This window comes from Lotus japonicus, chromosome 2 (assembly GCF_012489685.1).
Source record: "Lotus japonicus ecotype B-129 chromosome 2, LjGifu_v1.2".
NCBI lineage: Eukaryota > Viridiplantae > Streptophyta > Magnoliopsida > Fabales > Fabaceae > Lotus > Lotus japonicus.
This window is the reverse complement of record NC_080042.1, coordinates 73455817-73469927: the sequence shown is the minus strand read 5'-3', so window position 1 is coordinate 73469927 and position 14111 is coordinate 73455817. Positions and strand designations below refer to the sequence as shown.

Genomic DNA, 14111 nt, shown 5'->3' with positions numbered 1-14111 from the left:
CTTATTAAATGAACAAATAGTCATTTAAAATAAAAGATGAGATTTTCATTAGTAAATCATATTATTTAAAAAATTTGCTTAGTTTTTTTTTGTACGTATCTAATTTCAAAAATCTATAAAACAAATGTGAAATATGGTATCAGGTATCACACTATCACATATGAAATAAATAAAGTAAATGCAAATTCTAAATTTATTTTATAATATTTTAAAATAACAATAAGTAAAATGTAAAAAAATCTTTTCAGATCATATTCCTAACTTAACCGAATCAATCAAAGATTAGTTTCATTAATTAAGTCTCACACAGTATTTTCATCAATTTCAATTTCTTTCCAAAAAATTAGTTCTATAAAAAAGAAATCAATCAAGAATAAATCGATATCTTTTTTATTTTTACAGCAAATCAAATCAATTGATATCAATTTCCAAGTGTCCGAGACATTATAAAAACGGTAACATTTTCTTACTTCACTTCAGTTCACTACATTAACACTTGCTTGCTTCTCACTTCTCACTTCTCTCTCTTTCTCCTTCCAATTCTTCTTCTTCTCCATTGTTTGGAAACAACTTTTGCTCTGCGTTTTCTTGTTCTCACGATGGATGTGACTGTGAGGAACCCTTTGGTGGGTGATTATGTTGCCGGCGACCATTTTCCGGTGGGCATGCGTATTCTTGCCGTTGATGGCGACCAAGCTTGTCTCAGAGTGTTGGAGAACCTTCTTCGCAAATGCAACTATAATGGTTCGTCCCCTTTGCCTTTCTGCTTTAACTTTTAATTCTTTCAATTCGATTTTGCCCATTATCTTAAAGCTATTAGAATCTTTGATGTTTTTGGGTTCCTTGTAATTATGTATACACAGTAATTTTCTTGATTATCAATTCAGAGTTTATACTAAACATGAGATTTTTAATTATTATAAGCTGGTTTTCTTGGGTGGCACGTTACACTAATTAGAGTTATCAATTCAATTCCTCCTTAAGCTTTTGTATTTGGGTGATGAATCCTTTTCCCTAACCAAATCTCTTTGATGTTACTTGTTGCAGTTACTACTACTACTCACTCAATTATGGCACTTGAAATTTTGAGGAGAAACAGAAATAACTTTGACCTGGTGATTACTGCTGTAAATAAGCCAGACATGGATGGTTTTTATCTTCTTAAGAAACTGGGACTTGAAATGATGGACATTCCTGTTATAAGTAAGTCATTACCTCTTAATTGATATTTACTATTAATAATTAATGGGGATGAATATTTGGTTAAGAGAGATTAAACTAACTTTTGCTTTTTCTTGTCTTTTATGTTATAATCTAGTGTTGTCGGGACACAATGACAAAGAACTGGTGATGAGTTGTGTTGTGTACGGCGCGTGTGACTATCTATTGAAACCTATTCGTATGGAAGAGATGAAGAACATATGGCAACATGTCGTGCGCAAGAAGATGATTGGTAGTGATCAGAATCAAGCTGCCAATAAGGATAAAACCTGCAATGTTGCTGGAGAAGGTAGTAGTTATGGTTGCACTGTATCAGAAAATAGAATGAGTCAGAAAAGGAAGGAACTAAGTGAGGATGAGAAACTAAAAGAAGACGATGAACAGTCATCTCGGAAGAAGGCTCGTTTGGTTTGGACTACTGATTTGCATTCTAAATTTGTTGCTGCAGTTCAGCAATTGGGTTTTGACAGTAAGTTTATTTATGTGAAAATGAATATATACAAATATTTTGTTTGACTTAAAGCATGAATTGAAATGTCGACATCTGACACTGATATCTCTATAGTATAAATATGAATATGATCCTAATATGGTGCTTTTTTCAACTGTTATTGCAGGGGCTGTTCCTAAGAAAATACTTAAATTGATGAATGTTGAAGGCCTTTCAAAGCAACATGTAGCTAGTCATCTGCAGGTACAAATTCATACTTAGAATGCAAATGTCCTCTTCCTTTTAGTTTCAATTTTAACCTGAGTTTTTGGACAATTAATGATAATTTAAAAATCTTTTGTATTTTCTCTTATGTATGCATACTAAATAAATAAATTTTTTTTTTTGCAGAAATTTAAACTGAGTCTCAAAAATTCACCTAATCCGGCTAGTTTGAACATGGGAGGAAGTAGTGGTTCTTATCCATTCGTCCAGCCAATCCAGTCTGCAAATAAAACCTCAAATGCAACTCACTTATCTAGTTTTTCTGAAAATTTGTCTCCATTGAGTGAGGTTAACGATGATCAACTTGTTGACAAAAGTTTGAAGTTTTGCTCCTCTGGTTCTGGTGAATTTTCTGCCACAAGTGGTGTTGCTGATCCTGTACAGAATGCTAGAGCTGACGAGATGCAGAGGCAACAAAGTTTTTGGGAGAGTCTACTTAATAACACTATTTAGGTTAGGATATTGTGAAATTTTATCGTAGAAGCTCCTCTGGTCATTGAAGGATGATTTTTTTAAATCATTTCATTTATTAGTTTTTTGAAGGATTCAGCTTTATTTGCACTTACGATTTTGGATTGACGTAACAATGTCAATAGCATTATAACACCTCTAATTTACAAGACAAGTAACAAAGACTCACTCTTGTATGTTCTTCTTTTGTCATTATTAGAATTTGAATTTTATGGAGCTTGTAGGTGTAGTCTTCTATGTGAATCTCAGATTTATCAAAATGTGATGGAAATGGCAGTTATTTAGTGCTTTTATATTCCATTGCATGGGGGCACTGTCATGAATACAGAGATCATGGCACACACTATAAATTTTGTAATTGTAGATCCTCTCTGGTGTATATATAGAATAAATGGACATGTCATATACCAAAAAGACTTGATTTGATGCTTAAAGACATGAAAAATGCACAGAAAATCTTCATTATTGGCAAAACAAGGTAAATTTCTTCGGCTTGTACTTAGAACATGTAACTCTTTTCTTCTTAATTTGCTATTAGTAATTCAGGTCTTGTAAAAAACAACTACTTAAGGTAAATAAACCAAACTGTCTGCATAATCATCTGCACATAGATTATTATATTACATGGTCTAGGACAATCAAACCTAAGGCAGGGCTTAAGAAATGAAGCGGGAGACAGTTAAAGGACCATGAGGGTCGACTTAAAATAATCTGATACCGAATTCATTGACCTGTTTTACTGTGTTTAGTATGCCGTTCACACACGTTAAGAGACAATCTCAGCAGAAAAACATAAATTCCAATGGAGTAAATGCAAATGTGAAAGGAACCTCTTTTTCCCTTGGCTTGAATGTGTGTTTAAGTCAATCTCAACTTGAATCCAAATACATCCTACTCGGTCCCAAGTTTACCTTGCATTTGCCATGTCATTTGGGCAACAGTCGAACTTGATAAACACAGTACATTATATTACAGAAATGCAGGCTTATTTTGGTGGGTACATTGCACTACAGAAATGCAGGCTTATTTCGGCCACCAAGCGCCTTTTTTCGCAAGAACTTCTATTTATTTTTTGGTACAAGTAATAACTTAGCTTAAACTGTGATCACATTACCACATGGCACCAATTCTCTGCTAGTAGAATAACTCTCCTCTACGGCAATTTTACTGGCTCAATGTTCCATATATCCCTGGCATACTCATGAATGGTGCGGTCGCTGCTAAACTTGGGTGAGCCTGCTGTATTCAATATTGACATTCTCGTCCATAGCTGCACCCACACATGATTTAAAAATTTTAATGCCAAAGATAACATAAAAGAAACTAGCTTCTTGTATGGTTTATGCTTGATCAACTCGTACAGAAAGTTGATGCATGAGGGACTTTAAATGCGGGCAATAACGCCATTTGTGTAGTTAATACTTAATACTAAAATTATCATGGCATTAAGTTGCATGAAGGAACAATCCTGGACTATTAAACTATATGACAAGTAAATAGAATTCATAAATTGCTTGCATGCTTCTACAATTGGCTAGCATGTGAAATTTGAAAACAGTCAATAAACTTACTTTTTGGTCCCTATAAGCTTCATCAACCTTCTCTTGGCATTCTATGTAGCTGGGGAAGTCCTTCCCCACAAGAAAGTAATCTGCTCGACCAAAACCTTCATTTCCTTCTAAGGATCCAATCATTTCATCATAGTTGTAAGATCCAAAAACACCACTTCTGACGAATTCTTTAACTTCTTCGAATTGTGGATCAGGGACAAACTAAATTTAAGAACCAACATTGGCAGGAATCATTAACTTGAACGACTTGAACGAGATTATGTTAGGAACTCCTTTGTCAGGAATAATAACTTGAATTACTTTTGAAAATTGAAATATTATCGATATTTGAAACTTCAACTGTGGAATTTTAGTTCGATGCTGGTATGCTACAACCAGGATGACATTATATTCCATGGTAATTAAAATGCACAAATTGGTATTAAGACAAACCTTTCCCTCGGCTCTTTCTTTCCTCAGCCCAGCAATTTCATGAGCCTTGGCACCAAAGAGGAAGAAGTTGTCTGCACCAACCTCTTCCCTTATTTCAACATTGGCACCATCTAAAGTTCCAATCAGTATGCATCCATTCATTGCAAATTTCATGTTGCTAGTTCCACTCGCCTCCATTCCAGCAGTACTACAGGAAATAAACAGAACATATTAATTAGGCAGTGCACAAATACTCAAAATTTCATAGGAAAAACAAAATAATGATATTTTTTTAAAAAGAAATAAGAAATTTGGAGAACAATATTCTGAGGTTAGAACTGATTTGTTATTGCCATTTGTCAAAACCTCCTACCACCCCCAAATCATGCATCCCTTTGGAGTTGGTAAGCTGACAATGCATTGCAAATGACAACTTGTGCTGACAAATTAATTGAATGAAATTGGAGTGCTGAGAATCATATTGTTGACCATTAGGTCAGAGGCTTTAATTGCATTTCATATTTCAAGAACCAATCATCCTAAAATCTTGACTTGTTAAATGCAACTCTAACAGTAATTGACTGAATTCTTCAAGATTAATTTTTTTCCCCTAATCTATAAACATATTCTTCACAATTGAACCTGAGTCATACCCTCTGCTTTATGTACAGAAAAATGATTTGTCCATATCAGTAAATCCGTTAATAGTTGTCAAGTGTCAATATTTTTGGTATATACACATCATTCAGCCCAGTAAACTAAATCTGAGCATATGGGTTGATTTTATTTAGAAGACTAGCAACATTAAACAGGCTTATGTTCTCAATTTTGAAATCTTGTTCTCTTTCGGAGAAACCTTGGTTCTGTTTTCTGGGATTCTTTGAAACTGATCCCAATCTACACAGGCAATCCAGGAAATAACCATGGCTCCAACAGCATGTTCCTATGAAACACCAGTATTTCAAGGGATGCTTTGTTGCTTATCAGATTCTGACACTCAGCATATTACAATCTTATTGGGAGAGGACTTGCATGTCAGGATAAAATGGCCAAATACCAGAAACTTCTCTCAGTACTTTCTCGACAAACCTGGGATGCATTTGTAATATGTCTGAACACATTACTGAAACACCTTTGAAAATTTCTAAATACTTATCTTCAACAAAAGTTTTTCAATTTTCCATGCTCAAAATATTTAACAGCAGTTGTTTTTACGAGCAACATATTGATCTGTGTATGAATATTAAACAATTTCATGTAATTAAAAAAAATTTATATTTCAAGCTACTCATGTCAAAATTTGAACAGCTGATGATTAGTATAGAAGATAATATTACGTTAATTATTTTAATATATCAGCTGAATTAGTAAATGTATAGCACCACTTACATGAGTAAAATCATGCAACACAAGGTATAAAGCAAATTAACTACAAGAAATAGAGCTACCTGATATGCTGTGACAATTCACTAGCTGGAATAAGCATCTCCGCAACACTGACATTGTAATCAGGGACAAAAATAACCTGATAAAATATGAAATAAACAATAAATAAATAGTTGGTTGCAATTCAAATGAAAAAACCTGGGCAGGAAATAATCAAACTATTCAAAAAATTCTAAATGTTCCGCCTAGGAAGAAAAGAGAATGATAAAGAACTAAGAATCTGGTTTTCCAAGAGAGTTGATAAAGCATTATTTTGAATTTCTCTCCTCAGAAATGATTAAATGTTTTTATTAATTTCATGATGAAATAGAGCAGTTTCATCTCTACATTTAGTGCATCACAAAATTGATACCCTAGATAAAGTTTCCACAAAAGTGGACAAAGATTAAATAATATTTTCTACACGTCTCTGCTACAGAGCAACATGGGGATCTACAATGAAAAACATATCCCGATTGCATCTCCAAAATTCTTGTGGTCAAATTGGACAAAGAAGTTAATTTAGCATCTCAAATTGTTTTCTTCTTTATTCATCAAGTCCAAATTATCTACTAATAGAAATGTATATGAGGATTCCATCAACCATGAAATTGGACCTACATTAAACTTAAATCAGACTGATAAATTGATTAATGCAGTAGCCAGCAGAACAATTCCATGAATAAAGTTTGATTTTTTTCCTGGAATGATATGCTCATATGCATATAATATTTTCAAAACCATCTTTCTTTGTGTACATATCACACTTTTCCTTTAGATTTGCATAGTAGAATGTTGTAGTGTGTGATGTACATGTTAAATTACACAGAATCTTTTCCATATAAAATTGCACATGGACTTTGGCTGTTCATCAAAACGAGTTGATAAGCTAACTAGAAGTTGAAAAGCTAGCTTCTAGCAGTTAGCTTAAAGGTGTAAAGGTAACTGATTGAATAAGGAGTTTTTGGTAAAACTAACTGTTAAACTAGCAGAAAAAATATATAAAATGATATAAAAAGACAAATTTATATGGATTTAATAATCCAGTAGTTTTTTGCCATGTCAAAAAGTAAATTTTTAATTTAATTTATTTAAAAAACACGTAACTATCCTTAAGCATGCAATCTGATGTGACATGAAACGATTGCATCTGTGTAAAGGAGTTTTACACTGAGAGTTCAAAAAAATTAAATTCTATTAAATGATATTTTCACATTAAACATTTCTTTATTCACATTTCACACATCAATGTTAATTTTAAAATAATTATCACTTCACATACCTTTAGCAATGTTATGCCTTAGAATTCTTGGACAAAACAAAAACCAATAAAAGAAAAAGAATGCATGCAAAACAGAGTCATAGGTACCTTAAGAAGATCTCCTATTTCAGGATCATGATTTACAGTAGCCCCAACATCTGTTATAAATTTCACAATTCTCTTGGCTTGCACATAAGTAGCAAATGCTTTTCCCCCAAATATGCAAACTCTTGGAACAAATTTTTCTTTCCTTTCTGCAGCACTCATTTCTTTCATCTTCTTGTAGCGATAAACAATTCCCAAAATATTCATTAATTGCCGCTTATATTCATGGATTCTCTTCACCTGAATAAAAAATAATTAAGCAATAGTTTACCAAAAATATGTAATGAAAACTAATGGGTCGGGTAGAAACTGAATTCGTAACTAACGGTATTATTATAAGAAAGAAAACTAGCTTCAAAGTAGAGAATTTGATGGTAATGACTCATAAGTAGGGGTGGGAATTGGCTAGGAAGCCTATTAGCCTATAACCAAGCCTACTTTCGGCCTATGTTGACCTGGCCTAAAAACTAGTCTCCAAACCAGTTGAATGCTAATGAGGATGCTATACAGTTCTGCCACTACGACATTGCACTTTCCTGGTCACTGGGTATAGCTGTGTAAGCAATGTAAGCCCAAGCTTTCAATCCAGCCTAAACCTAAAAAAAGCATGTACAGATGGTGTATTTTCGTTATTTCCTTACTGTATATTGTACTTTACCTTATGGTACCATACTACTCGGTAATGTAAATAAGATCTCAGAGCCTTATATTTTCACTGACTGAATGACTAATTCACAGGGTATTTAGAATCGTCATTTTTCTTCCCCATATTTTGCTTTAGTTACCTCCTTTTCCTCAGTTTTTATTCCTCAGTCTAACTGTCTAAGTCTACGAGTGAGCACTATCCCATCCAGGGTGGTATTCTCACCCTTACCCAAGATTGCTTCAATTTGGCTTCCACTTCTCATGGCTGCTATGAGTCATTGGCCTCTCTTTCAGCTTGATATTAAGATTTCCTTTTTGCCTATGAGATTACCGAGGAAGCATACTACTAGTTTTGTTGCTGCTCAAGGGGAGTCTGGACAGGTATATCACCAACATCAATCTCTTTATGGGTTGAAACAGTTCATGTGAGCACGGATTGGACTATGGAATTGGATAATGAGTATTCACTGACTGATCAAACAACTTAGGGGAAGACCCAGCCAACACCATGGCCAGTATTTGGCAAAACAGGCCTGACCTAGTTAAGGAAAAGTCTAGCATAGCTTAGCCTAAATCTCCCATACTCATAAATTGACCTAACCTTAGTCTACCAAGACACCTAAAATTTAAGCTATAAACGTTCATGCCTTGGATTCTGAAGTGCAAAAGTATAATATATTGCATTCAAGTACCAGACTTTTCCTTTGACCTAAAAAAGTTTTCCAACTTCCATTCCATGCTTAAAACTTAGCCAAGTCCAAATTGGCAGTAAAAAAAACTCCAAGGCATCATTTTACCTGGATGTCAAACATTGCATCAGGACTGACGGAATATCCTGTTTTTTCTCTCAGGAATGCTGCAACTTTAATCTTGTTATTCCTCTTTGCTTCCCTCCATTGCATTTGTAGATCCTCATTATCTGCAAACTATTAATAAATAATACTAGTATGGTCAGCTTTAATTACAGAGACATGGCAATCAAGCTGAGACTAATATTATTGAGAGATCCAAGTGGAAAATAATGGAAACAACATGGCCCAAAATATGCTTAATTCCAATCAATTAATTTCAGAACATTCCCACAAATCATAATCAATATATTATATTGATTCCTTAAATATCAAGAAGCGGAAGTATACTAAGTTTAGAATTTCATTTAATATGTATTTTAAGGTCTACCTAATGGGAAAAGGCTTTTGTTGTTGATGTTGATGTATCTAAGAAGGCTTCATGATATTGAGCTAATCCTGGAATCGATGAGCATTCAGATTCAAATTCAACATACCAGATGTTCAATTACTTGCTGAATAGTACATCACCAGACCCAATTTTCTTGTTCAGAAATCTTATGTTAAAGGAGATCAGTAAATGCAAAATAGTTACACTTTTTAGGTTAAGTAGAAGCGATTATATTTTTTATTTATATTCGGTTATTTAAGCAAATTTGTATAAAGAATTATAAAATTCCAAAATTGGTGATCATTTGCTCAGAAGATTGGTGCTGCGAAACCTACTTGTATGATTGGTGCTGCGAAACCTAACATTCGTGAAAAGGAAAAAGGGATCAAATGAAAAAAAAAAACGTAAATCCTTCTTCAATTTTATAAATTAAGAATTTGTGAAAGAAAAACAAAAACAACAAATTAAATAATGGAAACTACCTTTCGTAGTTCAGACAGCCTTTCAGTATTTAGGACCCAATCCTCAGTGCCTATCCACTCGGTTATTATTTTACTCAAATCTGGATTACAGAACTTGATCCATCTCCTTGGTGTCACACCATTTGTTTTGTTTTGGAATTTCTCAGGCCACAACTGCAAGAAACATGGCACAGAAGTCATTGATGCAAACAATTTTCGTTGATCTTGTCATAGATCTAAAGCAAAAAAAAAGGAAAGAGGAATTACTGAAATATTTACCTTATAAAATGCGTTGAACACTTCATCCTTTACAATTTCACTGTGTATCTCTGCAACCCCATTCACTGCATGACCACCCACAACACAGAGATTGGCCATACGAACCACTTTAGGTGGTTCTGGTACTGGCTCAGGCAACTCTTCTTTCTTATCCTCAATGGAAATTTTATCTTTCCCATCCTGTTTAGCTATTGTTTCTTCCACTTCTTCATCATGATTTTCTTCGTCCACTTCTTGTTCAGAATTTTGCAGCTCCTCACTAGGAATGTCAATGGCCTCCTTAACCAGTATACCCGCGAATTCTGCAGGCAATTCAACATTATCTAGTATTCTCATTTCCTTCAACTTTTTTCCCAGTAACTCTGAATCTTCTGTGCCATATTCTGCGATTATGGTCCGAATAAGCTGTAAAGCATGAATGTCAGCAACAACTTAGTGCCTGTACCTTGAAAAAAAAAAAGAGCTTATGCAAATATTTTGGTATTACCTCCTCATCAATCATTTCTATAATCTCAACATGACGTGGAAGCAGTTTCTGCATAAGCTCCAAGCTCCATTTCTCTAATGCCTCAGGAAGAACAGTATGGTTTGTGTATGCTACAGTCCTAGATCACAGTATCAGATATATCATATTCAATCAGAAAACTCAAATCAAGCGTTCACATGAGTTGACTGGACTCCCCTCCTCCACACAAAAACAAAACATAAAAAAAACTAGATACCGTTGAGTGATATTCCAAGCATCCTTCCAGCTCAAACCCTTCACATCTATTAGTATTCTCATAAGCTCTGGGATGCATAAGGTTGGGTGAGTATCATTCATCTGCACTGCAACCTTTTCAGGAAACTCTTCCCAATTCACGCTTGCTCCTGATCTTCTCTCAAAACGAGCAATGATATCTTGAAGAGAAGCAGAACATAAAGTATATTGTTGCTTCAGGCGAAGGATCTTCCCTTCTGTTGATTCATCCCCAGGATAGAGTATGTAGCAAATCTGCATTTGAAAGAAAACACCATATAAAATGTCCTATTCTTAACTTGCATTCACATTGTCGTGAAATTCAAGTTAACTAGAAAAACTCCATGTTATTAGAAGTCACTCAAATATTTTCCACAACATCTGCACAGGAAATAGACACCAAACAGACATAGATCGTTAGAAAAAGACACTAAAAGACAAAACTATAAAAGACACATTAAAGTCAAAATTCTGGAGAGGATAAATTCTTTAGTACTTGTTTGTTCCAACATAATTATCCAATCAGTCCAATTCTCCTATACTTATAAGGATTTTACTATTTTTTGAAAGAGTTTACTCTAGCCATATCATCCAAACCTTTTCAGCATTTGCAAGAGCCTCGTTGGCTTCAGTGTGCTTTCCAGAATTAAAAGCATATAAATCAAAATCTTCTGATGCAGCTTTCGTAGACCAAAGTCTCAAGTTGATTGTGGTTTTAGTTTTATATCCTGGTATGGGAACATCATGTGCAATGGCTTTAATATCTTCTCCTCCAGTCCAATGTTTTTTTCCATCTGACCCTGAAATAACCTTCCCATAGAACTTTACAGGATATGAGACGTCATTTCTAATAATCTCCCAGGGGCTGCCCATCTGTTAGAAGAGGTCACAGACAAAGAAAGAACATTAATAGAACTGAAAAACCAAATGCAGACCTTTTAAGTACATGCCATGGGCACTTGTGAATGTACAATAAAACATACCTCAAGCCAATCTTCAGCAACTTCCTCCTGCCCATCCTTGGTTATGAGCTGTTTAAATAAGCCATACTTATATCTCAATCCATAACCCCATGCTGGATAATTCAAGGTTGCCAAAGAGTCCAAGAAACATGAAGCAAGACGCCCAAGACCCCCATTTCCAAGTGCAGCATCTGGCTCCTATTATTGTCCAACCAAAATGAATTACCACAACTCCAAGTGAGAGTATATAAAAAAATGGTTTGTAAGCTTGTAAAATTTTGACAAAAATATTTAGAAAAAGGAATTAGATAACAATCCCAAATACAACACTTGCTTGACTCTCTCAACTGTTGAACTTATAGTAAATATGCTATTTAAAAAATAAGTTCTCTTTCATTATAATATTCAATTCAAAAACCACATCAGCTTGTCTTATGATTAGATAAACAGTAACTCATGATAGCAGTAAAACAAGCAACATTTTATAAATTAAAAAATAGGTAAAAGAGATACAGCTGAGAATGTCACACCTGGCCTGCCACATCTTCTAATTTATGCCCGAGCTTGCTCAAAGCCTCTGCATAGGGACCATTTAGCTCTAGGTTGCCAATTGCATTTAATAATGCTCTACCCTGAAACATTGAATGATAGATGAAGAAAAATATTAGATGCCTGAAATGGTGAAGCTGTTCAAATCAATATGATAGCACCCAACCTGCAAAAATTCCATTGAAAGGTAATATGCCTGCTTAACATTCAGCTTCTCATAGTAATCATAAGTAGCATTCCAGTTTATTAGGAGAGTATCGCGAACACTCTGTGCAGTTGCAAAGAAAGCTTGTGGAAGATGAAAATTCTCTGGAGAAAACAAAGGGGTGAACTCTGCATGGTACTTAATACTCGACGCGATAGATGAAGCATCTGGAGCGAATGAGCTCAGAGAGGTTGTAGCTTCTAAAACAAAAAATAAAAAGCAATGATTAATCAGATTGCAGTGAAGTTGGACACAAGATAATTGTCAGTGACATGCCAAAAAGACATATTACTCTCTTAGCCCCTAATTATAAGGCATCCTTCAGACAATTACACTTTTTTTAAGAAACATGTAATGAGGCTAATTAAAACATTGGTTTTAAAAAAATTATACAACCTTCCATATTTACGCTAATTTAAAATAAAACTCTTTCATCATTACATTAATTGTATCTCACTATCTTTTTAATAAATGCAAGGGGTAAATATGGAAAAGAAAGGGATCTTATACTATGGAACATCAACAAAAAAAAATTAGTGTCTTATAATTAGGGACCGGAGGAGTAATGATCAGCTTTTTGATAAATATACATATAATTAATTTTTTTATAGTAAGGATAGAAAACTCAAGAAACAAGGGCCTACATGGTTTAAGGAAATGCTTTCTATTTTTCTCAATTATAACAAATAATGTCATCTTTCAAAAAAAAAAAAAAACAAATAATGTCACCTTAATTACACTTAATTGTTTCAAAAAAATAAAAAAAATTACACTTAATTATTTTGCTTTTAAACATCTACGAAATGGTAATAAGGTGGCATTTATATAATGGTTAGCGAAAATAGAAATTATTTTCTTAAACCCAACAGCTAATTTTGATAAAAAAAAAATCAAGAAATAAATAATAAACAGAAGCTAGAATTACATGTTTTTCAGAAGCTAAATCAGAAGCGAGACAGTTGAGCTTATGAAAATGGTGAAATTAAATAGCAAAGATGAAAGGTTTCCAAAATTGAACTAGATTGAAGTGAGTAAATTAAGCTGAATCCAAATAAAAAAAAAATTAAAAACCTAAGCTAAGCATCAAAATTGAACAGTAAATAAATATGGTGAAGAAAATAAAATGCAGAGAGAGAAGTGATTGAGACCTTGCTTCAGTTGAGGATCAGGATCCTGCAGAGAGACACAGTTGACGGAGAAAGAGCTTGTTGTTCTAGTGAGATTGAGAGCGTGAGAGTTGGCAGTTCTTCGGATGAAGAGCAGCTTGGAGAAAGAGGAGGATCTGGAAGCGGTGCCGATGAATCCGGAGATGGAATTGCAGCGAGGAAACGCCTCCGTGGTGGTGGAATTCACAGGGAACCGCATTGTCGAAGAAGCCATTATCGATCGAGAGAGAGAGAGATTGATCAGTTCAGTGGACTAGACTGTAGTAGTCTGTCTAGAAGTGTGGAAGGAAGAAAACGAAATATGATTCATGGAATCACGAGATTTTCACTTGTTCGTCGTTTCTTCTTCAAACTTTTTTCGGTTTCTCTCTCTCTCTCTCTCTCTCTATCTACCGTCTGTAACTGCTTCGTTGGCGCTCTCTCCGCTTGCCACCTAGGACGCAGCATCTTCGTTTCATTGGTTCAAGTTTCAACGAACCAAAACTTGTTCATCTCCATCATACAGTAACACCCGTGGGATGCATGGAGATCATATTCTATACTTTAACAATCATAACTAGATCTATTCACAAAAAATATTGTTTAAGATTTTGGTATAAAACGATTACAAACTATTTTGGGGTTAGATCCTAAGTTAAAAGTCACAACAACTACTTATCACATAGTGATAAACTCCACCAGTCTGCTGGTCCATTCACTATAACTTCTAAACACATCTTATATCCCTTTTTATGTATTTCTGAAAA

General features: G+C 34.3%; 2 protein-coding genes across 2 annotated transcripts; one reads left to right on the top strand and one right to left on the bottom strand.

Annotated features, from left to right (window-relative positions):
• The first annotated feature begins 469 nt into the window (after positions 1 to 469).
• LOC130739430 (two-component response regulator ARR12-like) lies at positions 470 to 2756 on the top strand. Its single transcript, XM_057591715.1, has 5 exons — positions 470 to 744; positions 1048 to 1203; positions 1319 to 1690; positions 1839 to 1915; positions 2063 to 2756. Exons 1-5 carry the CDS (start codon positions 600 to 602, stop codon positions 2387 to 2389), a joined length of 1077 nt encoding a protein of 358 aa, XP_057447698.1. The 5' UTR covers positions 470 to 599; the 3' UTR covers positions 2390 to 2756.
• Positions 2757 to 3227: 471 nt separating this feature from the next.
• Positions 3228 to 14046, bottom strand: LOC130739427 (alpha-1,4 glucan phosphorylase L isozyme, chloroplastic/amyloplastic). The gene is made up of 15 exons (XM_057591712.1): positions 13348 to 14046; positions 12161 to 12399; positions 11976 to 12077; positions 11467 to 11643; positions 11081 to 11356; positions 10467 to 10738; positions 10232 to 10349; positions 9745 to 10149; positions 9487 to 9639; positions 8623 to 8751; positions 7184 to 7420; positions 5838 to 5914; positions 4411 to 4597; positions 3979 to 4179; positions 3228 to 3677 (listed from the first exon to the last, which is right to left on the bottom strand). The coding sequence occupies exons 1-15, from the start codon at positions 13577 to 13579 to the stop codon at positions 3561 to 3563; spliced, it is 2922 nt and encodes a 973-aa protein (XP_057447695.1). The 5' UTR covers positions 13580 to 14046; the 3' UTR covers positions 3228 to 3560.
• Positions 14047 to 14111: the final 65 nt, after the last annotated feature.